The sequence below is a fragment of the Cheilinus undulatus genome, linkage group 9 (assembly GCF_018320785.1).
Source record: "Cheilinus undulatus linkage group 9, ASM1832078v1, whole genome shotgun sequence".
Taxonomy (NCBI): domain Eukaryota; kingdom Metazoa; phylum Chordata; class Actinopteri; order Labriformes; family Labridae; genus Cheilinus; species Cheilinus undulatus.
Genome location: NC_054873.1, coordinates 39,715,042 through 39,741,611, shown reverse-complemented (window position 1 = coordinate 39,741,611; position 26,570 = coordinate 39,715,042). Strand labels below are relative to the sequence as shown.

General features: G+C 38.9%; 1 protein-coding gene across 1 annotated transcript in view; it reads left to right on the top strand.

The window, feature by feature from the left end:
* wt1a (WT1 transcription factor a) overlaps window positions 1-26,570 on the top strand; it is a 115,324-nt gene that overhangs the window by 85,518 nt on the left and 3,236 nt on the right. Inside the window, exons 6-7 of the mRNA XM_041796558.1 lie at window positions 3,324-3,468; window positions 8,489-8,578. Coding sequence (XP_041652492.1) covers window positions 3,324-3,468; window positions 8,489-8,578 — 235 coding nt within the window. The remainder of the gene's footprint in view (window positions 1-3,323; window positions 3,469-8,488; window positions 8,579-26,570) is intronic.

Genomic DNA, 26,570 nt, shown 5'->3' with positions numbered 1-26,570 from the left:
TACAAGGGCCAAAAAAAAGCATATTAAGATCATAATTAATGCAACTTCATAATTTGCTTTTATTATGCAAAGATGTTATTAAGGGAAAACTCTTACTTAATGGCCCATTAGCCATAGATAATGGTCTTGTCGAATAAGGTATTTGTAAGCTCAAAAATAATGAACAATAAGCAGTTAATATGCTAATGTTGAGAAATGTACCCTAAACTAAAGTGTTACCAGTGTTTATTTTGCACTATAGCTCTCAATACATAGGAAGTCGTTCTTGTGAGGTTGGACGGACCGAACTGTGTGGTGTCACATGCAAAAGGTTGAGCCAGACAGACAAAACTTTAAAAAAGGCAGAAACAAAACTAAAACCAAAAAGATGTAAACATGTTAAACTATTTTATTAAAAGTTTGGCTTATTAGTTTGAAATATGCGTTGTATGCAACCTCTTCAGAAAAAGTTTTCAAGGAAGAATATTTGAACATTTTTACCAGGGCCATTTCTAGCTTTGTGGGGGCCCTATGCAAGATGGTGTTTGGGGGCCCCTTGTCTGCTAACCTATGATGGAGAGATTCCTAATCCATTAGATGATCCACAAACATACCACAATCTATTACACTTAAGTAAAAAAGGCTACAGTCATGATAGCCTCTCAGATTATTTATGGTCTAAACAAATTTTTTATATAGCATAGTTTACATTACACTTAGTCCCGTATGTGGTATTATGGTTATTTTGAATAAAACAAAGTGCTACATTAAAAACTTATCTCAGTTGTAGGAATAGAGGCAGGATTATTCAAATTAACAAACTGTATTGTCACAATAAATACCATAAAAGTAGCTAAGAGGGAGACTGCAACTAACTCAATTGAGTTAGCAAAAAATCCACTCAAGCAATAATCCACTGCCACAGTAGTCCGAAATAATTAACAAAAGGACTAAAATGTATTAGTCACTTGTAATAACTACTGTTATTTATAAAGCAGTAGCACACTTCTGAGGCCTATAAAATACACCATAAACTTTAATAAATCAGTCATAACCAATCCTAAAGTAATGGTAAGCAGCAGGTGTCTGAGTAACAACTTTCACTGGACGAAGACAGCAGACATCTGCACACAACAGTCCCCCCCAACAACACAGCTTATCATGGCAGCTTATTATATACTTACAGGGCTTGACATTAACTTTTCACCTGCCACCATGGCAAGTGTTTTTTCAAAGTAACTAGCCACTCAGTGTTTCTACTAGCCAAAATGTTGTTGTTGGGAAACTGTGTGACATACCAAATTGTGCATGTCTGGTATGAGAAGAAACAAATCTTCTATTTTCCCTCATCAACCTAATAAATTTAAAACTCCTCTAATGAATCACTATAGAGACATGTGTCATACTTCAGTGATAGAGACGTCACTGAGACCCTGGAGATAAAATGCTCTTGCTATTTGTCAGATAGAGGCAGCATATATACTGTGATCTTCTACATTTGTCCTGGTCTGACCTGCTGATGAGTGTTTTTTGCCTATACCAATTTTCTTTATTTGAAGTACTATAACTGACAACCAAAACACATGATTCTTGTCTTCTTTTTGGACATTAAGTTTAAACTAAAAATGAAACACTGATTGTTAACATGTTCAACAAATCTTCAAGAATCTCTAATTATAAAAAACTTAAACTTCTGTCATCATTTATGGTCGAAGTGTCTTTAAATGTGTAAAATAAAGCTTTCAATTTTATGTTAAAATAATAGATGACTTAAATTTGTTGCATTGAGTTCACATTAAAAAAAGTCATCAACATCTGTTCAGCACTCTCAGTTTTCATTTACAGACTCGTATCCGTTTGCATTTTTAATCTAACAGTTTCTATGAACCTCATTTAAAGTTTCACTGTTACCCACGCTATGAAATCGGCAGGGGGTTATGTAAAGGGTTCTGTATCTTTGTTTGTTTGTATGAGTACAAGGTAACTCGAGAACAGAAAGTTGGATCTTCACCAAACTCTCAGGGAATAATGGGATAGTGACAGGGAAGAATAGATTAGATTTTGGCGATGATCTGTGCACCCGTTCGGTTTTTCTCGGACTTCAAATTATGAACACCTTAGTAATCAATGGGAGCGTGAGTTCCTCGGTGGCGTTGCTTAGGCATGGGTCTGCCGCCTCAGATGGCCATTCTAGTTCCTATTGTTTTTATATCCGTTAATTTTACATTAAAAGGAAATCTATAATATTTCCAGCAAATATATGCATGCCAGACATTTCAGTAACACTTAAAACACATGTATGCATGGGTTTAATCATTTTCCCTCCATAAACATATAATATTAGGGGATTTTGATGACAATATTTTAACATAGCATACACTCATTGCTTGTGTGACCGACAGAGATGCACTCACAGCTGGAGCGCACACATACACACAAACAGTGCTGACGCGCTGATTCTTCATGGTCAGAGAGGAGCTAAAGCAGTAGGAGGGAGTTCAGGTCTGTACTTATCATCCAGTATTCTGAAACGTTTGCCCTCAACAGAAGGCGACTAGAAGGCTTCACGACCAACAGGCCAGCACACATCAGGGGTGTGTAGGTGTGTGCGTGGTGTCATGTTTGTGTGTCACTACTAAGCAGCGTTAAAGCTGCTGCTGCCGCATAAGTATGCACGAAGTAAAAGAGATGAGCAACTTTGCAGTTATTGTGGGAAAAATATGAGCTTTGTATGAACACATCTGCCTTATTTGAACAAGGTCAAATCATTAACACTGACGCTGAGAAACAAGCACGGTCTGAGTGAAACATAGGTTGCAAGCTGATAAATTCCACTGGCCATAGTGGCTGGTTAAGGTCATCCACGGCTGAAATCTATCAATTGGCTAGTTGGAGGGAGTAAATGTGGAGTCTTGCTTGCAAATATTTGTAAGCATGTAAGGGATTAAGACAGGTAATTTTAATTCTCCTCAGATGAGGCTGAACCTTCAGCTTTGGGGCCCCCTATTGGCATGTGGGGCCCTATGCATTTGCATAGTCCGCATATAGCAAGAAACCACTCTGATTTTTACATAAACTTTGCTAATCTTCACAACTACTGCCTCATATTTAATTAAGATTAGCTATCTTTTGGATTATAATTTTTTATTTCCTGTCATCCTTCACCTCCGATGTCTGCAGACATGTATGAGGCACTCTGCATGAGGATCTGTCCAATTGTCATGATTTTATCTCTTTTTGTCAACTAGAGATTATTTACTTTTCACTTGAACTATCTGCCTATCTTTATATTAATCACTAAGAGCTATGAAAAAATAGCATGTGTGTATGTTTTTGTTTTACAGGATATGCGGCGGGTGCCCAGCCTTGCTCAAGCCATAGTTCGATCAGAGAGCAGCGAGAAACGTCCATTTGTGTGTGCCTACCCTGGATGCAACAAGCGCTACTTCAAGCTGTCTCATTTGCAGATGCACAGTCGCAAACACACAGGTGAAACAAAAAGAAACAGAAATGTATGCTCATACTTATACTGTAAATGTTACTTGAAGTCACCCAATTTTTTCTCCATGTCAAACTCAAGGAAAGCCTGTCATTGCATGTAGAACCGGCCCTTTAGAGGAAAAAGGAAACGGTGTAGTATTTATTAACAAAGATCATATCCTTGAAGAGAGAGTGGATGAAATATTATTCATGCTTTCCAAATTTAAATAGAAACATTGTTAAATACTGTTATATTCTTTTTCAAGGTGAGATACTGTGGCCCTATTCTTGCATTAGAAAGGGGCTGCATGTTTGTAACTCTGTCCACTGTGCTATCTAAAATATATATAGATACCTGAGTTTGCCAGAGGTATGACTGTTCAAAAATTTATGGTGAGACAAAATGGCATCTTTTTTGGTTTTGATCTCACTGAGGCCACACAAAAGTAACAGATTTTTTGCACAGTGTTGAATCAACTACTTGTGGCCTTCCAGACAAAAATTTCATGCTAATATCTTGGACTGGCTTTAAACTGTGGCTTGTGCCGTAAGACATTGTATTTCTTGTCACCAGTTTGAACAATCACAGCTAACAGGCTAACTCCTCTTTCTTGAAAAGTATCCAAATTTGAGCTCTAGCCATGGCGCTGTGAGTTTTACACAAAGTTTTGGTAACTTTTTGTCATTCATGTCTCTTCTTGTAGCATGCCAAAAGCATGATTGGACAAGGTCCAAATTGCTTTTTTGTAGGTCCTGGCATGATGTAAAAGCCTACCAAACTTCAACATCCTAGGTTGAACATGCTGCAGGGGTTGATTTTTTAAAAACTTGAGGGGGGCGCCATGGCCAACAACAAAAGCCATATCATTCTTCATTCATCTCAGTTTCCACAGCTCATTTTTCCACCAAGTTTTGTGGATCCCTTTAGTAGTCCTTTCCTTACAGTCCTTTACAGTTGCAAAGTTGGGGTTCCCATATTTTCCCATGTAGAGCCAGAAATTAAGGACCCCCAATGTCCCTGAAGGTGTTAAATCATCATGTTGCGCACAGCTATGACCATTTATTATAGGCCTTTTCTAACACTTGCATCAATACAACACAAATGAATACAGAGGCCTAAAAATGTTATACAGTTGTAATTTTTTGTTAGAAAGGTGTAAGAAGCATCTGCACAACCAACTGATCTCCATGTGTCGACTTACTGAACAGACACATTAAGTTTCAATCAGAAGAGTTGAGAAACTGATTTGAAAAAAAGCTATTTTACATAGATTTGATAATGAATTATACTCATTAACATAGATGTAATATTGAATCATTGTCAGAGTCACTTTGGTGCTTGAACTTCACAAGGACATAGCATGTTTGTGGGGGAGACAAATGCTATTAAACAATAAAGCTCTTTAAATAAAATAAGAAACATAAAATGCTGTTTCTCCAGTAGACTCAGAATTTGAAATAGATTATTTTGTGGCTGGTAAGCCTATTAACTGTTAGTTATTCATACTCCTAGTTTTCCTGACTTTCTCTTCATGATTCTCAACACCATGCACTGCCCTGTCCTCTCCACATAAAGGCAACAAGCCCTAAAATAAATCTTAACAAAAACATATGAAATAACAACAAAAAATAAAACAAAATTATAAACATATAAAGTAAAAAGGCTCTTCAATGAAAGAGAAATACCTACTCTAGTGAATTTAATTGTTTTTCCTTGTCAGCACCAAATGTGGAGTTTAATCAGCCCTCCACTCACTGACACCCTGAGTCTCTGCTCTGTCTGTGAGCTGACTTTGACACTGTATATCCAGGCTTTTTGTCGTTGCCAGTGAGTCATTTGTTCTTTAAGCAAAAAACAGCCCTTGATCCTTTGACCTATGTCTGTTTGGTAATTTTGAATACGTTCCTCCTCCTCCAAGCTCCTTGGCGGAGGAGGTGCTGTGCTCGCATGCGACGTCATTGTCCAGGAGGGGTCAACAATTTCATCTCTGGTTTTCCCTCCAATAGTGGCAGGTCAGTTCACTTGGATTCGTGTATAAAAAAAAAAAAAAAACATTATGGTACGCAGCGGGAAGAGCGACATATGCCACAGAATGCACTGTGGTCCAAATTATTATACAAGTTGGATTTCAGTGTAGTAAACATTCAATTTTTTTGTTTTTCATTTAAACTAATGGATGGTATTGTGTCTCAGGGCTCTTTGGATCACTGAAATCAATCTTACCTTACCTGGGCCCGTTTCAGCTGAAAGTGCAGTACGTTTGGCCAGTGTGAGTGCAATCGTTCTGTGTTTTGGCACAGCACGCTTTGTTGCCCTGGCATAGAAGGACAAGGTGGGCCTAGGCACAGCACGGATTTAAATGAAGTAGCACAAGCGCGGGAATGTGACATAATGTAAAGTAACAACAAAAGGGCCCGCTTCAGAGTGCAGAGAGCACACAGGACAGCAACTGCATGCTAGAGACAGCAGGATTTTTTTGGAAAGAGAGATCTGTATGTATTGTTTCACTGTACTTCAACAAGTTGCAAAGATTTTATCAGAGCTGAAGAATTCAAATTCGCACAGCTCCATTACGACCTCTATGGATCCCAGTCCAGTCCACATTTCTGACCAGTTTCTAGCAAAGTCAGGCTCTAAGGTTTGTGAAATAAAACGTCTTCCCTTGATTGACCACCAACAGTATCTGACATGATAACAAACACCTTTCATCTCCCATGCGCAGGCCGCCCCTGCCTAGATGCAAGCTATAGCGCGTAGGGCCTCAACATCATGGGGGGCCTCACTTTGAGCGTTTGTTTTCTTCTCTCTCTCTGCACACCAGTCTGGTGTTTGTATGATAAATACGATCAAGGTAATGTATATACAGTGTTGATCGAACAAAAACTTAACAGGGCCATCACGTTAGTAAATCAACCCTCAAGATGTCTATTTTTGGAAATCAGTGCCATCCGTGAACCAATGAAGTGCACGCAATGTGCGCTCATGCTCCCTTTCTCTCCTGACGCTCGCAGCACAAAAACTCTTATCACATCTGTCCTGTATATCCACCTGTTATTCTGCAACCTCTCTTGTCAAAAGTCAGCTCCTGCTATCCTTTTAGTTTGTGAATTTATGGTAAAACTCTGTAAAGCTCCCGGGCTGGTTCTGAACAGGAATTAATTGATGTCGTTGAACTTCCTCGCGCTGATCAGCCGTTTTAAAATCAGATCGCTGGTTAAAACAAATAAAGACGTATATTTTAAGGTGATATAATAAGATAAAGCCTACTGATTATAATGCCATACTATCACCCACTTAATTAATTTACCTTTAATTCTATTTCATGTCATCAATAACTGAAACTGTGATCTTGATCGCTGACGTTTGAACGGGATATCATTTATAAATCCTGTGGCGTATTCACCTCCAGCTATCATCAGATGGTTAAAATTGCTCTCGTCGCGGTAAAAACATTTTTTAACAGAATATTCAATCCTGCTCTAGACACAGGTTGTCCTGTGACATGAGAGCTTGTTTGGTGTAGCACTGAAAGGCATCCAAAAATACGCAGAGATGGCACACAGTTCAGGGTGCATAAAGGAATGCCAGGGGGATTCAGATAGTACACAGGCACATGGGAGAATGATCAATCTCATAAGAGTTAAAAAGCCCAGGTTTCATTCAGCATAAGTGCTTGGAACTCTGCTCTGGCTTATATATTCTGTGATCACTAACTCCCCGCTATGAACCACTTTCTCCTCACTTGGCCCTGTATAGTTAACATAGCCTACTGGTCCCAGGTCAGGTAAAATAACCCCGGTGTCGGATCAGATATCGTGTAACTCTGTAGCTATTTTACAACCTAAAAAACAAAACTTATGTAACTGTTGAAGGCCTAAGTGTCTGGCTACGTAGTTCTACGGATATGTGGCCATTGATTTTATACCTTTTTTAGTTATTTGTGGCGTAGGTAAAAATGGTTTGTTTGGGCTTGCAGCTGAGCTTTTTCTGTTTAATTTGATGTGTATTTCTGTGTAAAACTAGAGTGCACAGAGAGCAAGTTTGTTCGGATCAAGGTGGGAGCAGGACCAAACTTGGTTCGGCTTGAGCTCAAAAGTTAAGCAGGCCACAGGTTTCAAGCAATGTAGGGGAAAAAGGATCTCTCTGCTGCCGAAAAGCGTCAAATAGTGCAATGCCTTGGACAAGGTATTAATATATTAGATATTTCACGAAAACTTAAGCATCATTGTACTGTGAAGAAATTTGTGGCTGACTCAGATGGGTTGGTGCAGATAAAGGCATAATGAGGAAGGTTTCTGCCAGACAAATTCTTTCAGAGCAGCTGCTAAAATGCCATTACAGAGCAGCAAACAGGTATTTGAAGCTGCTCCCCTGACCTCAACCCTACTGAGAACTTTTGGAGCATCCTCAAGCAAAGGATCTATGAGGGTGGGAGGCAGTTCACATCAAAACAGCAGCTCTGGGAGACTATTCTGACATGTTGCAGAGAAATTTAAGCAGAAACTCTCTAAAAACTCACAAGTTCAATGGATACAAGAATTATAAAGGTGATATCAAAGAAGGTCATATGTTAACTTGTAATTTAGCCTGTTAAGATGTTTTAGATTGAAATAGCATTTGATTTCACTGAATATGACCTCCTAATGCTGTAGACTCAACAAATGACCATTTATAGTATTCTGTGTTAAACAGCAGCAAATTAATGCCATTGTGTGCAGGCTTACATTTTACTTTTTTTTTCTTCCATTACTTTATGCATAAATCTCACCTTATCACTATGGGTTTGTTTTTTTTTTGCAGATTTTATGCAGATTGTTACAATGATGAGTAAGATACACCATTTAAGATCATTTAAAACGTTTCTTTAGTTTTGGAAAGCCACTGCATGACGACTTGCTGCACCTTTCCTTCATCTGTATCAACAGCCACATACTGGATGCCAAATAGTGTAGAATATTTTTTTAATGGAAAAAATTCAATTTTAATAAAATTTTACTAACTTTTCTAATTTCACTGGTCTTTGTTCAGGGGAGAAACCCTACCAGTGTGAATTCTCAGATTGTGGCAGGAGGTTTTCTCGTTCTGACCAGCTCAAAAGACACCAGAGGAGGCACACAGGTTTGACCCTTCTTTTTGTTTTCAGTTCTTTGCAATTGTGCTCAGTTCTTGTCTTCCTCTTATGCTGTGTTCACACCAGACATGAGCGATCACATTTTGAAAACAATTGATTTTAATTTGCACAATCCATCCTCTTCACTCACTTTCCTCCAAGCAAGCTCTTTTTTATTCTTAGGATTCTGACTATTTTTTTGGGATGCCATTACGGCAGGAGTGATTTGCTTGAGTTCAGATTTTTCAACTCTTGCGAATAAGTGAATGAAGCGAAATCACGCGAATTTCTCACCCATTTGTGGGGTTCGCACCACCCAAGGCCAAACTTAGGTCTACTTGCATCTTTACATTGATACAGGAGTTACCTCCTGCAAATGTTTTAACTCGCATCTGGTGTGAACACGTCAGCGCTGTATGACAGCCACTTTGTTGATAATGTTGTCTTTGGAAAATAGGGGAGTAAGGGAAAAGTTATAGTGGAAAGTAGTGTTACACAAACCTACTTACGTCTGTTTCAGACTGGATGCGTGTTTTTAGACTGGAAGAGATGTGCAGGTGTGTGCAGTGTGTGTCTGCCAGTCTAAAAACATGCAGCTTTCACACTAGGTGCATGTGTACTGCATCTTTGCTGTGTCTCCCTGCTGTAAGGCCCTGTCATCTTACCTCAATAAGCCCCCCTACAAATGATCTGATTCCTCATTTAGGGACCATAATGGGAATGATTTAAAATTAAATTATTTTGTACAAGCAAAAGGATCTTCTCAGAAGAATGCTAAACTGGGCTTTTACTTTGAAAAGCATAAACATAAAGAGTTTGCAGTCTGTTTTTATCTTTCCTCTGACCAGTGTGAAAACCAAAAGCTTCACAATTACACTGAAAAAAGATAATTGTTGAATAAACTTTGAAACATTACTTTTAAGTGGTAACACACAGTTGAATTAAGCTTTCCCAACTCAAATTAATAAGTTGTATGGACACAGTTCCTTTGCACCTGAAAATATTTATTAATTTGTTAACTTTCAAATTGAAAATGCTCTTTGAAGCAACTGATAGTCCGGGGTCCTCGGTCCGTTTTGGAATGGAAATTGCAACACTGTTGCACTTTCCTTTGGTTTGGTTTGCATTCATACTGCTCTTTGTCAAATGGACCAAACCGTCTGAACACCTACAACATCTGCCTGCTAGGGGCGCTGTCGTCACAAACAATTGGAGACCAAGAAGAAAAGCCAGCATAGAAGAAGACGAAACAGGGAAATCCAGCTCCTTCCACCGGTCACTTTTTTCCACATAAACAATGAAAATCAAGAATTTTTTTTTTTCAACCATTGAATCAATGATTGAAACAATGAAAAAAACACTGAATTTATGCTGTCTTGGGGTTTCTGCTCTTGCATTGGGGCATAAGGAGCAGCCAGCAAGAAGGTGAGCTGTCCAACATGTCGTTCTTTAAATGAGACGAATAAATAAGCACAGACTATGGCTACACAGACGCCATGTGAGGTACCGACATGTATTTGAGTGCAATGAGTGCACCAGTATTCGTTTGGAAGCTGACCAAGACCCCCTGTTTTCGAGTGGACGAGTTTGTGTGAGCTTTCACACCACCCCAAACAAACTGTCTATCTGGGAAAACGGACCAGAGTATGTTTAAAGCGGACCAAACAGCTCTGGTGTGAATGCGCCCTTAATTTGAGTGCAACTCAACTTAGCGTTCACAATAATTCCCACTTAGTTATTTAGACTAACTAAACTGAAAACTGGAGAAGTTGAAAATACTTACATAATTCCAATAACTCTTACTCAAAATATGTTCAAGTACATTTTGTAAAGCTACATGTTCTTCATCCACAGCAATTTTTCCCTTATTTCTTTCATATACTTTAATCTTGAACACTTGCACTCTCAGCTGACTTGGACCTTTTGTTGTGGTCATGGAGGAGGCTGACAGATTCTGGAACATTGAGTGGTGCCACACGGATCTCTTCCAGCTAACAAACATAGCAAGTGATGTCCTCTCAGGAGGACTCATCTCATTCCAAAAACAGTTTTTAATTTGCCCAATCAACTATCAAAAATAATGTCTCAGGACGGCCGACATCACTTTGAGTTATTAGAAGGATTACAGTGATGAAGTCTGGGCGTGCAAGACTCAATAAAAAGATACAAAAAATCTTTCTATCTGCTGTGATCATCAAAATTGCGTGAAACTATAAAAATATATGTTAACAAGTCCGACATGAACCCGGCCCAAACTTTTAAGAAACAAAGAAAAATGGGTAAGAAGACGTAAGAAGAAGAGAGAATCTAAAGCCGTTTTTACGCAGAGATTCTGCAATGAAGGCAAAAAGGAATGCCCGTCTCTGTTCCGCAACGAGCAATTCACACAAAGGTGTAACAGAACCGTGCATGCCCGAGCTTACACACACACCCTGGCATCCCGTAATCAGATGGCAGCCGCTGTCCGAGCTGCTGCTGTCAATGAAACTCAAAACTCTGGATTTCTTGGTTCAAAACTTTGTATTTTCTGAATGAAATACGGGGAAATAACATGAACATTCATTTTGATTGATTAGATCCAATAGACTTTTTTCCTCTATGTTTCTGAGTTGGAGGTCTGACTTTAAGCAGTGTCACAGCACACGTATTTACACCGGAGGTCGGAAACTTCAGAGTATCGAGCTCACTTGAACACATTATGGAACTTTTCAGATGCTGCTATAAGCAGAGATGTGTCTGCTCTCTCATCTCCTGTACAGAGTGTGATCAGCTCTCTAACCTCGCAGTCTCTCTAGTTAATCCACATTATTCTTTGATTTATCCCATTGTTGTTTTCTCAGATGAAATGCTGCTTGATTAGACTGCACTGGTTTTTAAATCTCCTGTTTATGGAGACAGCAGCGCACACTCACCATTGCAGAATGCCGTGATGTCCTTTAACACTCATTGTGTAAAAGTCTGTTACGACTCTGACACTACAGCTCAATCCGGATCAGAGTTGGGGTGAGATCTGGAAAGTCTGTTACGGCTCTGATACTGCCTGTTGATCTGGATCAGAGTTGGGGCGATATGAACCTCCCATTGCAGAACGGACACTTTCATACAGAACGGTGTTGTGGAACGAAGGTGTAACAGACATGGAAAAGAGAGGCAGTGTTAAAGTAGCTTATAAAAAGGCTTGAAAAAAAGCCTCAGAAAAAGATGTGAGATCAACTCTTGAAAAGACTAAAGAAAAACTTTATAACACCTTAAGATGAGACGCAGGGTCAGATTCATTCTTGGGTGTTTAAATATCATATCTTAAATCACTCTTCATTGAATTAATAATTCAATATAAGCAAGTAGAAATAGCATAAATGGTTATAAAATGCTAGAATAATATCACATCAATTACATGTGATACACTTAAACATGAAAACAACATAACTAACCATATAAGCATTTTGCTAGTATTAAGACACAAATAGGTCGTTTCCACCAAGCGGTCCGACTCAGTTCGGTGCGGTACGGCATGCTTTTTTTGGCGTTTCTGTTGAGAAAGGGTCCCAAAAAAAAAACGACCCGTACCCTCACACTTTTCTGCACCTTTCTGTAGGGGTGCCAATCTTACCCAACCGTACCAAAAAGGTGAAGCTACACACACAACAATAGGGGCTGCACTGACGTCAAGTCAGCGCGCGACTCAGCTGCTCCCCTCCGAGAAGCGGGCAGAAATGGGAGAAAAATGGACTAATATTTGCCTAAATGGAAAATATTTGGACTCGACGGAGATCCAAACTGTTTCCTAGTCTATGGATATTGATATCTGGCCACAAATCAAGTTTTCTGACGTTTATCTGGATGATTTTAAGTACACAAAGCAGAGCCCAAAGGCTCACATCAGCCTGATCCATGGATGAAAAACTAAATTAATGCAGGAGTTTTGTGAATATGAAACCTTAGAACAGTTCATTCTCATCTGTAACTAGTTAATAATCAACTTCTTATGTTAGATAACCTGTGAAAACATGGCTCTGTGGTTGCTGAACGGGTTCGTAAAACTTCAGGCTGCAGACTATTTTACAACGAGATCAGCACACCCCGGGTTTCTGACTTAATCTAGCTTGATTTTATCACCAGCTGAACTTTAACTTTATTTTTAATGCGGCGAATTCTCACAGTACAGCTCTAAACTTTCATATTTTGTTGTACAAACTGTTCTAGACTAGATATATTCACATATTAACGTATTGTTACGACTCAAACCGTCTCTGTACACGTATTCCATCAGCTTGGGATCTGTATTGATAGTGGTTAACATAATGAAAATGTAATTATTCTTTTTAAAAAGCACTTTCAGCTGAAATAAAGCTGTTTACTGCTTATTCCCTACTGATTTCTGTCACTCATCCTTTCTATAACTCTGCTGCTGCAACAGCTGTCTGTGACTTAACATGCATGCTTTCACAGCCCCACCCACCCAAGTGAGAGCACGGGTGTCTGTGGAAACACAAACTATTTGGGGGTTTAGCGTACCAAACCATACCAAACTGAATCAAACCAGACCCCCTGATGGAAACAAGGCTACAGGGGACACATGGAGATGTGTGGTGATTGATACCAGACATTAGATGGCACTGTTGGTCAATGAAAGAAATTTTTTACTAAAATGATTGTTCATTTCTTATTCATTTTAAATAATACAGGAACAGGAAAAATGGCGTTGTACTTTATTTTTCTTATCTAAGATGAAAATGAAACTTTCTTGGTGATCAAAGTTATGAGAATAGATTTTAGTTGAGATATGGAATCATTCTTGTCTCAGTTCTGCAGAGAAAGCACAAGTTATTTACGATCACCAACTGGTTTCTTGTTGTTCAGAGACAAGAAGCAGTGGTCAACCAGAGAGGGTTTACTCTGGTTTATGATCCAAGGTTCAAAAAGTGTAAGGGTTTGGTTAACGCTCATGTAGTCACAGTGATGGCTCTATCCAAACCATCCAATCAGAATCACCAAGTTTTAAGGCATGATTGTCTCTTGAGATCTGTCTTTAATCAGAAGCATCAATTTTGACTCCTCTAAGCCTAGAGAAGGCAGAAATTAACGACAGAGAAGAGGTCAGAGGAGAATGGGCAAACTGGTTTATGACTAACCCCGAATTTCCATATACAGCGCGTGCGACGTGGCGCGCCGCGGAACACCGGCGAATCGAACTGCGAAGCACTTCGCTCCCTCTCTAGTCTATCAGAGCATTTCCATAGCCGGCGCTTCAGACCAGCAGCGGCGCGTGCCTGGAGCGCCACGCCGCTCCGCTTCAAATACGCTGCAGGTCTATTTTGGTGCCGGCCGCTGCCAAACCTTGTAAATTAACCATCAGAAAGCACCAACCATGGAAGTCACAAGAGTAGAACATCCGGTTCTTTCAAAATAAAACACAATGCACAAACTCCCGACCGCAAATCATCACTTTATCAACATTACATCTCATCCTGCAGCGAGAGCAAAGGGTCACCGAGAGGTCAGTGGGTCACCGAGCTACAGTGGCACCTTTGACGAGGAAAAGTTAAGTTTTGGGAATATTTAGCCAAAGAATCTTGCATAAAACCACAGATCCTTAAAGCAAATATGAACCTTTTGACTTCCTACTGTACTCACTCAATGGAGGAAGCAATAATATCATGGACTTATACCGGAAAGGATGATAAATTAACCCCAAAAGGTAAAATTGTCTGCTGTTGACATGCTATTCCTGTGTGAACTCGCAGTTCTTCCGTGATCTCTTCCTGATGATCAGGGCTGCGCGCCACGGCACAGAGCTCTAGACTCGCTTCCAGTGGACGAGGTCGCTCGCTTTTTGGTCGGAGTGAACTCTGTGTGCGGCGCGCACGCTGTATATGGAAATTTGGGGTAAATGTACTCATCTTCTGATGGCTACTTCCCGCAAGATAATGCACCAAGTCAGCAATTGCACAACTCATATTATCTCTAACCGGTTTCTTGAACATCACATTGAGTTCACAATGGCCTCCATAGTCACCAGATGTCAGTTCCATAGAGCACCTTTGGGATATGCTGGAACGGGAGATTTGCATCATGGATGTGCAGCCGACAAATCTGCAGTAACTGTGTGATGCTATCATGTCAATATGGACCAAAATCTCTGAGGAATGTTTCCAACACCTTGTTGAAACTATGCCACAAAAATTAAGGCACTTCTGAGGGCAAAAGGGCAAGGTTTTTCTAATAAAGTGGGTGTACATCCCATCTAGACTGGGAGCATCTCAGAATCCTTCAGGAGAAACTAGGAAAACTTTCCTGGGGTGGGGGACGTCTTGGTTGACTTGCTTTGCTTACTGCCACCGCAACCTGACCTCACTTTCTTATATAGGGATAACACATTGCAGTGTAGCCAAATACTTTACATTGTTAAGTAAAGCTTGTCTGTTAAATTGAATTGCAATTGTTGAATTGTTGGTACTATGGTATGAGTTACAACAATGCAATGCAATAGGAAAATGCACACACATCTAAGAAAGTAAAACATTTGCCTGCCCATCAAACAACACAGAGCGCAGGCTATGAAGACTATGAAGACATGTTTCACTTGGCTACCTTCTGGCTGATCAAGATTTAAGGATTTTTTTCAGACTCAAAAGAACACTGAAACAAACACTCTTTTGAAAATAAGATCTTCAGTCCATTTCTACTAAAATCAGGAGACTCTTAAACCTGGTCTAAGTGATTTTGACCCAAACTCAAATTGCAATAACAGAATGAAAGAATTGTGCAGGTATTATAATGAGAATCAATTCAACGACCTAGTTAGAAATCTTCAAAGTAATTCTCAGTTGTTTTCCACCTTTCATTTAAATACCCGCAGCCTCTCTAAAACTTACGATCACCTCTATCACTTTTTAATCTTCTCTCAATCACAACTTTTCTATTATTGCATTAACAGAAACATGGCTCTCAGAGGACTCTAAAGTACTTTATGAATTCCCACAGTACACCGTGTTCCACATTATTATGCAAATGACGTTTTTCTCTGATTTTCTAAATATCAATGCAAATGACAGTCAATATTTTTCAAGTCATCAACAGTTACAGTATAATTCAAATGTTTTTGAACAAACTTCATAATGATAACTATTATTTTTTTAAAAATAAAAACCTCAAAATGCACTTTTCCACATGTTCCACATTATTAAGCAGGCCACAGGTTTCAGCAATATAGGAAAGAAAAAGGATCTCTCTGCTGTTGAAAAGTGTCAAATAGTGTAATGCCTTGGACAAGGAATGAAAACATTCAATATTTCAGGAAAAATTAAGCATGATCATCGTACTGTGAAGAAATTTGTGGCTGATTCAGAGCACAGACGGGTTTGTGCAGATAAAGACATAATGAGGAAGGTTTCTGACGGACAAATACATCAGATTAAGAGAGCAGATGCTAAAATGCCATTACAAAGCAGCAAACAAGTATTTGAAGCTGCTGGTGTCTCTGGAGTCCCACCAACCTCAAGGTGTAGGATCTTCCAGAGGCTTGCAGTCATGTCTAAACCTACTATTCAGCCACCCCTAACCAGTGCTCACAAGCAAAAATGGTTGCAGTGGGCCCAGAAATACATGAAGACTCATTTTCAAACAGTCTTGTTGACTGATGAGTGCCGTGCAAACCTGGATGGTCCAGATGGAGGAGTAGTGGATGGTTGGTGGATGGCCACCATGTCCCAATGAGGCCGGGACATCAACAAGGAGGGGGCGGAGTCATATTTGGGCCGGAATCATGAGGAGAGAGCTGATAGGCCCCTTTAGGGTCCCTGAAGGTGTGAAAATGACCTCGGCAAAGTATATATAGTTTCTGACTGACCACTTTCTTCCATGGTACAAAAAGAGAACTGTGCCTTCTGTAGCAAAATTTTCTTCAAGCATGACAATGCTCCATCTCATGCTGCAAAGAATCCCTCTGTGTCATTGGCTGCTAGGGGCATAAAAGGAGAGAAACTCATGGTGTGGCCCCCATCCTCCCCTGACCTCAACCCTACTGAGAACCTTTGCAGCATCTTCAAGCTAAAGATCTATGAGGGTGGCAGGCAGTTCACATCAAAACAGCAGCTCTGGGAGGATATTCTGACATCCTGCAAAAAAAAAAAATTCTAGCAGAAACTCCCCAAAAACTCACAAGTTCAATGGATGCAAGAATAGTGAAGGTGATATCAAAGAAGGGCTCCTATGTTAACATGGAACTTGTCCTGTTAAGATGTTTTTGATTGAAATAGCTTTGATTTCAGTAAATATGACCCCCTGATGCTGCAATTTCTACAAATGACCATTTTCAGTTCTTTACAACCTATAAAATGTTTTAAAAAGCTGTTGTGCTTAGTAATGTAGAACAGCTAGTGCATTTTGAGGTTTTTATTTTTAAAAAAATAATTTTTGTCATTATGAAGTTTGTTCAAAAACATTTGAATTATGCTCTAATGGCTGATGACTTCAAAATATTCTGGCTGTCATTTGCATTAATATTTAGGAAAATCAGAGAAAAATATCATTTGCATAATAATGTGGAACGCGCTGTATAAACGGCTGCATTCTACAAGAAGTCACAAAACAGGTGGTGGGATAGCGATTTATATCCGTAAGGACTATGACTATATACATAGAAAAGATTTATCAACATTCCCAGATTGACTAAATACTGACTCCATTTTTCTTGAAATATCCCCACTCACAAATGGAAAAAAACTATAATTGACTGTGTCTACCGACCACCACAAACTGACACTAAATTTTTTAATGATTGTATGGCAACTATATTAGATCAAATAACAAAAGAGGGGAAAAAAATGTTATATCCTTTGTGACTTTAACATTAATCTTTTTGACAGTGAAAAAGGTCTTCCAACACAGAACTTTCTAAATAATTTATATGCTAATTACTTCTACCCTACTGTTCATAAACCCACCAGAGTGACAGCCAAATCGGCCACACTAATAGATAATATTGTTACTAATGCAATCAATCAAATACTCCAATCAGGTATACTATTGACAGACATCTCAGATCACTCCCATTTTTTCCTGTTTTCAGGACAAGAAACTGAAAATAAAGATAATAGTACATCTTATTCTACTTATCGCATATACAACAATGAAAATATTAACAGCTTTATAAAACAAACTGCTGTTGCCTCCTGGGAGACAGTGTATTCTCAAACAAATGCAAACCATGCCTATCAAGCCTTCATGTAGTCTTTTAAAACAATTTTTAACAAATGCTTCCCTGAAATAACATCAAAATGTAACAAAAACAAGGAGCCTTCTAAGCCTTGGTTCTCTACTGGGTTGCTAAAATCTGCAAAAGCCAAAAATAAATCATACAAAAAATACCTTACTCACCCCACTCCTCTGAACTTAAACTATAAGACATATAAAAATAAATACAACCATCTCCTTAGAATAACAAAAAAATGTACATACTTTAGCGAAAAATTTAAAGCGGCCTCAATGAACATCAAAGACACCTGGTCAACAATAAACCAGCTTCTACAGAGAAGAAAACTACCGCTATCATACCCCTCACAGTTTACTGATGGAGGAAAAACCATAACAGACAACAAAACAATTGCATGTAAATTCAATGACTTTTTTTTTTTTACAAATGTGGGGCCTTCCCTTGCTAAAAAAAATCAAAAATCCAGGTGGGAATCCTCTACTTGGTACTTTTCCCATCTTTAATATTTTCAACAGCCACAGTACTGAAGAGATAATAATTATCATCGAGCAAATGAAAACTTCAGCACCAGGACATGATGAAATCTCAACTACTCTTGTAACAAAAGTAAAAATGTACATAGCTAAACCTCGAACTTGTATTTTTTCACTTTCATTTTTACTTTCACTGTCACTTTCTGGAATAACACCTGTTTAGGTGTTATTCCAGAAGATCTCAAGATTGCTAAAGTTATTCCTATTATTAAATCAGACAATCCAACTGTTTTCACTAACTACCGTCCTATCTCAATACTGCCATGCTTTTCCAAGATCCTTGAAAAACTAGTCTATAAAAGAATGCTCCAACACATACATGCAAACAAAATATTACATGATCACCAATATGGTTTCAGGAAGAACCACTCTTCCTATATGGCCTTACTAACTCTAATCAACAAAATAACCACTGCTCTGGATGCAAATGAATATTCCATTGCAATTTTTCTAGATCTCTCAAAAGCGTTTGATACTGTAAATCACAACATCCTTGTGTCAAAACTCTTCAAAATGTACTTTAAAGGTACAGTCTTTGAATGGTTAAAAAATTACTTCTACAAAACACAACAGAACGTCTCTATTAAAAATTGTGTCACAAAGATCAGAATTAACATGTGGTGTCACTCAAGGATCAATCCTGGGACCCTTACTGTTTTTACTTTATATAAATGATCTTCCATGTGTGTCTTCTTCTATTATTTCCATTGTGTTTGCAGATGACACAAGAAACAATAAAAGAACTTACTTAAACTAATCCACAAAACCAAAAGTCCATGAAACAAAGCAAATCAGAAAGAGGCACAAGGAAAGCACGAGGAGTAACGCGGGGAAGACATTTGCAATGAACTGACACAGACACAGGGAGACACAGAGACTAAATATACTGGGAGTGATTGCACTGTGGGAGACAGGTGTGGTTAACGAGACACAGGTGAAACTGGTGAGGATCATCAAAGTGGAGGGAAACTCAGGCAGGAAGCAAAACTGGAATCACACACAAGGGAAGGCAACTACAAAGTAAAACAGGAAACATGGAACCTAACATAAGAAGCACACGAGGACTGAATGACAAAACTAAACACTAGAAGCTGAACAAAGGAAACACAGGAGGATACAAAGAACCAAACACAAGGAGGGAAACTAAAACACAAGGAGGAAAACTGAACATGAAACACAGGGAGTAATTCTAAACATGGAATAACCAAACAAGCACAGGGAATAAACTACACAAGAAACACAGGGAGTAAAACTAAACATGGGACACAGGAATTAACCAAACATGAAACACAGGGAATGTAAAACTAACATGAGACACAGGAATTAACCAAACATGAAACACAGGGAATGTAAAACTAACATGAAGCAGGGAATTACTAAATGTGAAACACGAGGAGTAAAACTAGACATGAAACAAGGAATAAACTAGACATGAAATACAAGGAGTAACTAAACATAAAACACAGGGAATAAACTAAACATGGAACACAGGGAATTACTAAACATGGAAATCACAGAACAAGGAAAACACGAGGACTCAAGAACTAAACTTAACTATACTGAATAAACCCAGGAAAAACACTAGAAACAGAACAGAGATCATGACAAATTCAAAAAAGATTTGTCAGACTAGCAACAAACTCAAAACCTAGCCAACCAACAGCTCCTCTATTCTCACAAACTGTTAAATAACATAAATACTCTACAAACTTGTACATTTATCTACAAAATAAATTAGCTAGAAACCACTCTCCCTAATCACTTTAAACAGTATTTCTCTGAAAATTCCAACTCCCACTCTTATCCAACACAGAAGGCACAGTCTCTCTGCGCTCCACTTTGTCACACCACTAGAGGACAGTATTTTATCAAATTTAGAGGAGTATCCCTATGGAATGAACACCAACATCTACTAAACAGCTCAACATCCTACAAAACCTACATGAAATGTTTAATAAATAAACTATGTATCAAATCTGATTAGCTAACTTATTTGTGTGTGCAAATGCAAATCCATTTAACCTGGTGTACTACAAATTAATATATTCCTGTAACTTATATAACACTCAGACCTAATGTATCCATCTTGTGCCATTTGTGAGAAATTACATGTTTTCTTTCTTTTTTCCACGTTTCCTTTACTCTTCTGTTTGTTTTGTTTGTTTTCCTTCCTTATCTTCTTTACTTTGCTCTGCTTCTCCTTTTGTTTCTTGTTTCTTTTTTAACTCACTTTAATTTTTTGTAACCATAACAGGGTGAGGCTTAATTATAAGCCCTTCGGGTTTCCTGCCTCACCAGCACATTCCTTTTTTCACCTTGCTCTTTCCCTACAAAAGAAGCAACAAATGTTCATGATATTGTATTTCATGTGCGCAAATAAATAAATAAGGATTAAAAATGCTATTTAAAACACAAATCCCACTGCAAACCTTGTGATCAGTTGCTGATATACTGTGCTAAACATGGCAATTCAGATGACAACCAGAAGTCAATAGATTGTTAAGAAAACTATTAATGACGAATGAGCTTTACCAAAACATGAATTAAGAAGAACCCAGTCCTGAAACCTCAGTCATTCTCACAACTTAAGTACAAAGATGGAAGACTGATTTAATGCATTGGACCTGTCTATCAAAGCTACCCGAGCTACCCTGGTGTATCATGACACGAGGATTACTTTAATGGAAGATGCGAGCAGCGATCATGATGCCTGGCTAATTTGCCTAGAACAACAGCTGCAACAGTTAGACGCTGCAAACAAAGCCCTTCAGGATAAGGTTACCGACCTTGAGGTGTGTTCAAGGAGTCAGACTATTAAAGTGGTGGGTCTGCCAGAAGGTATCAAAGGTAACCATCCTGTGGAATTTTTTGCGAACTTTATCTGTGAATTATTGGGCACACAACATTTCCCAGAGCCTCTGTAGGTAGACCGCGTACACAGGCTAAGAGGGCAACCGACCGTGGACCCTGCACATCCTCGTATCATGATCACTAGGATCCACAGCTACAGAGTGAAGGAGAGGATTATGTGGCTTTCTCAGCAACAGCACCCGCTGAGCTACAAAGGGAAGCACATCCATATTTTCCCAGATCTTCTGACGGAGATATTGAAACAATGTCAGCGCTTTGAGGAGGTGAGGAAGAAATTAAAAGAAGCTGGAGTACGGAACAGATTCCTTTACCTGGCCCGCCTGCGGGACTGGGACATCTGTGTTCAAGAACCCAGAGGAAGCAGTGGTTTTCTTGGACAAGCTCCCAACCCGATAGGAGTCGTGAGTATGCCACGTGAACAGATGGTTTACCCCCAGCGGTAAAAACAGTTGGACCGAGACAGGATTATGTTGTGCATGAGTATTGTAAATATTTAGTTAAATGCATCACTTATGCTTACGTTCCAGCGGACAGGTGGTCATTGAATTACAGACTGTGTTAAAGTTTTTTTTTTTTTTTGTGTGTGTTTTTTTTTCTTGTTTTCTTTTCCAGGGCTGTAATTCAAAACACTAGGCAAAACATATATATATATATATTTAAGTATTTAACCACTTTAGGATGTTGGTTTTGGCTATATAGTTTAACATGGAGTCAAAATTTTGGGTTTAGATCAATATAGACGTGGATCGGAGGGAACTCCACTGAGGTAATTAGCTAGGTGACTAGCGGTAACACTGCTTAACACTATTTGGCCATTCGGCTGAGTTTGATGGGCAGTAGTATTACCCACTTTACAGTATATGCGGGATTTTTCCCCCACTTTGCTTGGGTAAGGGGGGATGGGAGTTGGGGGAGCATGGATTGTTTTTGTCTTTTTGTGTCAGTGTGTGTTATGTTCAGTTGTTTGGGGCAAATTACTATGTGACTGCTTGTGCTACACATTGCATGTTTTTTGATGGTACATATGGGTGATACCTCCAGTCGGTGACTATGGTGAGCCGGAATGTCCGAGGAATGTCATGTGGTCAAAAGAGCAAAAGTGTTTTCTCATCTAAAACATTTAGCCACTGACGTGACATTTCTACAGGAGACTCATATTTGACCAACTGAACAAGGTCAGCTAAGATGCAGCTGGGCTGATCAGATTTTTCAGTCTACATTTTCCAGTAAGGCTACCCATACATCAGAAGACTTTGAAAAGATTTGGAAAGACTCTTGGAAAACTATCAGCTCACACCTGCTCACATCAAAAGACAAGTTTTTAGAGTTTTTAGTCACAGACTGAGCTTTTACAAATACTATGAATCTTACAGGGTCACTAGTTACAAGACTACTACTAGATTCTTTTAGCAATTTTTTCCCACCATGCCATTTTTTCCCCATCATGCTCCTCTTGCTGGATGGTCCATATTGGTTGGGACCAGGGCCTGACATTAACTTTTTTGCTCACCAGCCACAGTGGCTAGTGGTTTTGCAAACTTACTAGCCACTCTGTATTTCCACTAGCCACAATTTTGATGTTGGAAACCATGAGCTCTATGTCAAATTTGGTACAAAGGGTATGATACAGTATGACACGTGTGCTCTACTTCTCCTGTCCTCTGCTCTTTTCTCCTTTAAAATGTATGGTGGAAATGTCTTAAAATGTGTGTCTAAAATTAATTAAAATATCTCTTTAAATAATAGATGACTTACATTTGGTGCATGAAGCTCACATTTGAAGAACATTAAACAACTGTACTGTCTGTTGTTTAATAACAGAAGCAAAAAAATCACATTTTAGTTTAATTCCCTTTGACTGGTTACAAACTTTTATCTTCCTGTCTCTGTTTCTGACTGCCTCAGTGAACTGATTTAAAGTTTCAGAGTTTCTCTCATCTTTTATACGTGTTACTGATCAATATAAGGCAAATCATAATACAAATGTAAGGTATTTATGACGTTTACATTATGCGCTCATTTGCGGAGATTTTATCATTTAGAACGCCATCAACAAAGAATATAGATGGAGTATTAATTAAACAATATTTTGACACACCACCCGCCCTAGCTCGCATGAGCAAGAGAGACACACAGCTGGAGCACACACACACACAAATACACAGCACTGACGAACTGATCCTCCGTGGAGAGAGGCGCTTTAAAAGCAGGAGAAAGTTTAGGTCTGAGTTTATCCTCAGAAACTTCTCCCTTAAACAGACAGAAGCCTTCAGTCTAAATTACCAACATGTCAGTGCGAGTGTGTGTCCATATACGTAAAAACGCACAAATGGATGATGAGACCAGCCCCTTTTCTGTTATTTTGGGGGAAATTTGAGGCTTGTATGTGCCAAAAACGCCTCTCTGTAACAAGCTTGAGGGCTAACTGACAAGCACTTTCAGAGTGAAGCATTGTGACACTGATAAATTCCACCCGCCATCGTGGCTAGTTAGAGTCATGCTGCTACTCACCAAGGCCTAAATCCACCCGCATGTAGCCACATACGGGTGTAAATGTCAAGCCCTGGTTGGGACTTTCAATGTTTCACTGCCGGTGTTTCTTGTTCGTCCACGCCGCTCTGCTGCTTTTGTGGTTGTTTTGACCAGCAGGTTTCCTGTTTCCGGTTTTGTCAGCGCTCATCTACTGGTTGTTGATAGTGTTACGTTACTGCGACTTGCGATAATATCAAACACGTTTGATATTATTGCAAGCCCAAGACTAGGAAAAGAAAAGCGGCACAGATTACCCCCTTAAACTTAACGGTAAAGATGACGGGAGATGACTCCAGTAAGACTCCTAAAATTTACTAAAGACTTTCAGTTTTTAGTCTGTGACTGTGAAAATCTTTTGGTGTAAGCCCAGCATAAAGCACAAGGGGTGGCAATTATCAATAGGAAAAACATACCTTTTTCGGCATATCTTGATAATAACTGACCCAAATGGGCGATTTCTCATAGTAACAGGGTATCTCTTCTCAGTTCATGTAACACTATTGAATATTTATGGTCCTAATTTTGATGACACTGCTTTTTTCTGCAGGACATTTGAAAAACTTACAGACCTCTCTAATACAAAAGTGATTGTTGCGGGAGATTACAATGTTTTCCTTCACCCACACCTTGACAGATCATGAAATTGAGCATGTAGACCTTCTAATGCCTCAACTACTTTAAATAATTTAATTTCCTCTATCAATTTAGTTGACATATGGAAGAATACTCCTTTTTCTCTAAATTGCATGATTCACATTCCCGCATCGATTATTTTTTCTTAGGTTCAAAATGCTTACCAAATGTCATAACTACAAATTTTCATAATAAAATTATTTCGGATCATGCACCAACATCAATTGTTGTTGACTTTAGCGGACCCAAACAACAATTTTCATGGAAATTTTGCCCCTCTCTACTCAATGATAAAGTTTTTAATAAATATATGTCTGAGAAAATCACTGAGTTCCTACAAATTAATGATACCTCTGACGTTTCTGACTCAACCCTGTGGGAGACTAAAGTAGTCATGAGAGGCCATACCATTGCATATGAAACTTCTTTAAGGAAGCCATCAAAGGCTCGTCTGCAAGAAATTGACTAAGAGTTGCCTGTATTAGCAAAATCTTACAGGAATATGGGAAACTCTCAAACTATGCAAACAATGATTGATCTAAGGTATGAGTATAATACAATCCTTTCAAGACAAGTCAGTGATCAACTAACTAAACTCAAGTTCCGTTATTTTGAACTAGGGGACAAACCCCACTAGTTAGCTCGCCAGCTCAGAGGACAAGCTAGTAGAGCCATACATAAAATAAAATCTGGCACTGGCCAAAGTGACCCAAAGGCTATTAATAAACACTTTGAAGAATACTTTGAGGACCTTTATAGATCAAAAGCCAATGGAGATGTTGATGCTTGGTTAAAAGATTTAAATATGCCTAAATTGGATAAAGCCTCCTGTGAAATCCCTAATTCAGAGCTGGCACCAGCTGAAATCATGGAATCTGTTAAATCTTTCAAAAATGGAAAAAGCCCAGGGCCAGACAGATTTGGTATTGAGTTCTATAAAAACTTTTTTGGATAAGATTACCCCAATTTTACCCAGAATGTTCTCCCACTCAGCCAGATCAGGAGTGCTCCCACCAGCTCTCTATAATGCAAACATTTCTCTCCTGCTGAAACAGCATAAAGATAAAACTAACCCGGCATCTCGTCGCCCATGCTGGACCTAGACTTTAAAATTCTTACCAAAATTTTGGCGTAAAGACTAAATAATTGCATAGACTCTATTATTCATACAGATCAGACAGGTTTTATCCCAAAGAGATTTTCATTTTTTAATGTTAGAGGAGTGATGGATATTTTGTACCCTAAATTTAGGAATCCACTAAGCAAGCCATTCTATGCCTTGATGTGGAAAAGGCTTCCGATCAGGTTAAGCGGGGGTATCTTCTGAGGGTTCTTGAACAGTTTGGACTAGGTACAACCTTCATTTCTTGGATTCGTTTGATATGCGCCCATCCTACAGCTTCTGTTATCACAAATCAAGAGAGGTCCCCTCCTTTCACCCTTCAGAGAGGAACACGGCAGCGTTGTCCCCTCTCGCCACTCCTCTTCGCTTTCGCTAATGAGCCCCTGGCAATAAGCATAAGAGACCATGCACTAATTAGGCTAATATCACTAGGTGGTGTGGATCATAAAATTTTGCTGTAATTGGATGACATTGTAATTTTTTTATCTGACCCTGAACAGTCTGCCCCACATCTTTTGCAACTTAGTAGTTCCTTCAGTGAGAGCTCAGGTTATACTATCAACTGGCAAAAAGTGAACTTATGTCAATGACAACAGAACTAGACCCGATGTTCTTGGCCAACTCACAATTTAAAATCACTCCCCACAGTATCAAACACCTTGGCATCAGAATATCCAAAAATCCTAAATCTCTATTCAGAATGAACTTCACAGAAGGATTGAAGAATTTAAAGGAAAATATAGAGAAATGGAGAACATTAACACTTTCACTTATGGGCCGTGTCAAAGCTGTGAAAATGATTCTATTATCTAGATTTTTGCATTTATTTCAAAATGTTCCTATTTTTATCCCAAAGTCATTCCTTAAGTTAATTGATTCAATCATAATGCCATTTATTTGGGGATATAAAGCGCACAGAATAGCAAAAGCTCATCTTCAAAAACCAAGAGATAAAGGAGGCTTGGGGCTGCCATGTTTTTTGGATTATTACTGTCAGCAAATGTGAGAGTGATGACACACTGGCAGCATATATCTGAAGATAGAACCAGATTTACTCTCCCCCCCATGGCTAGCCATTGGAAAAAAGTTCTATT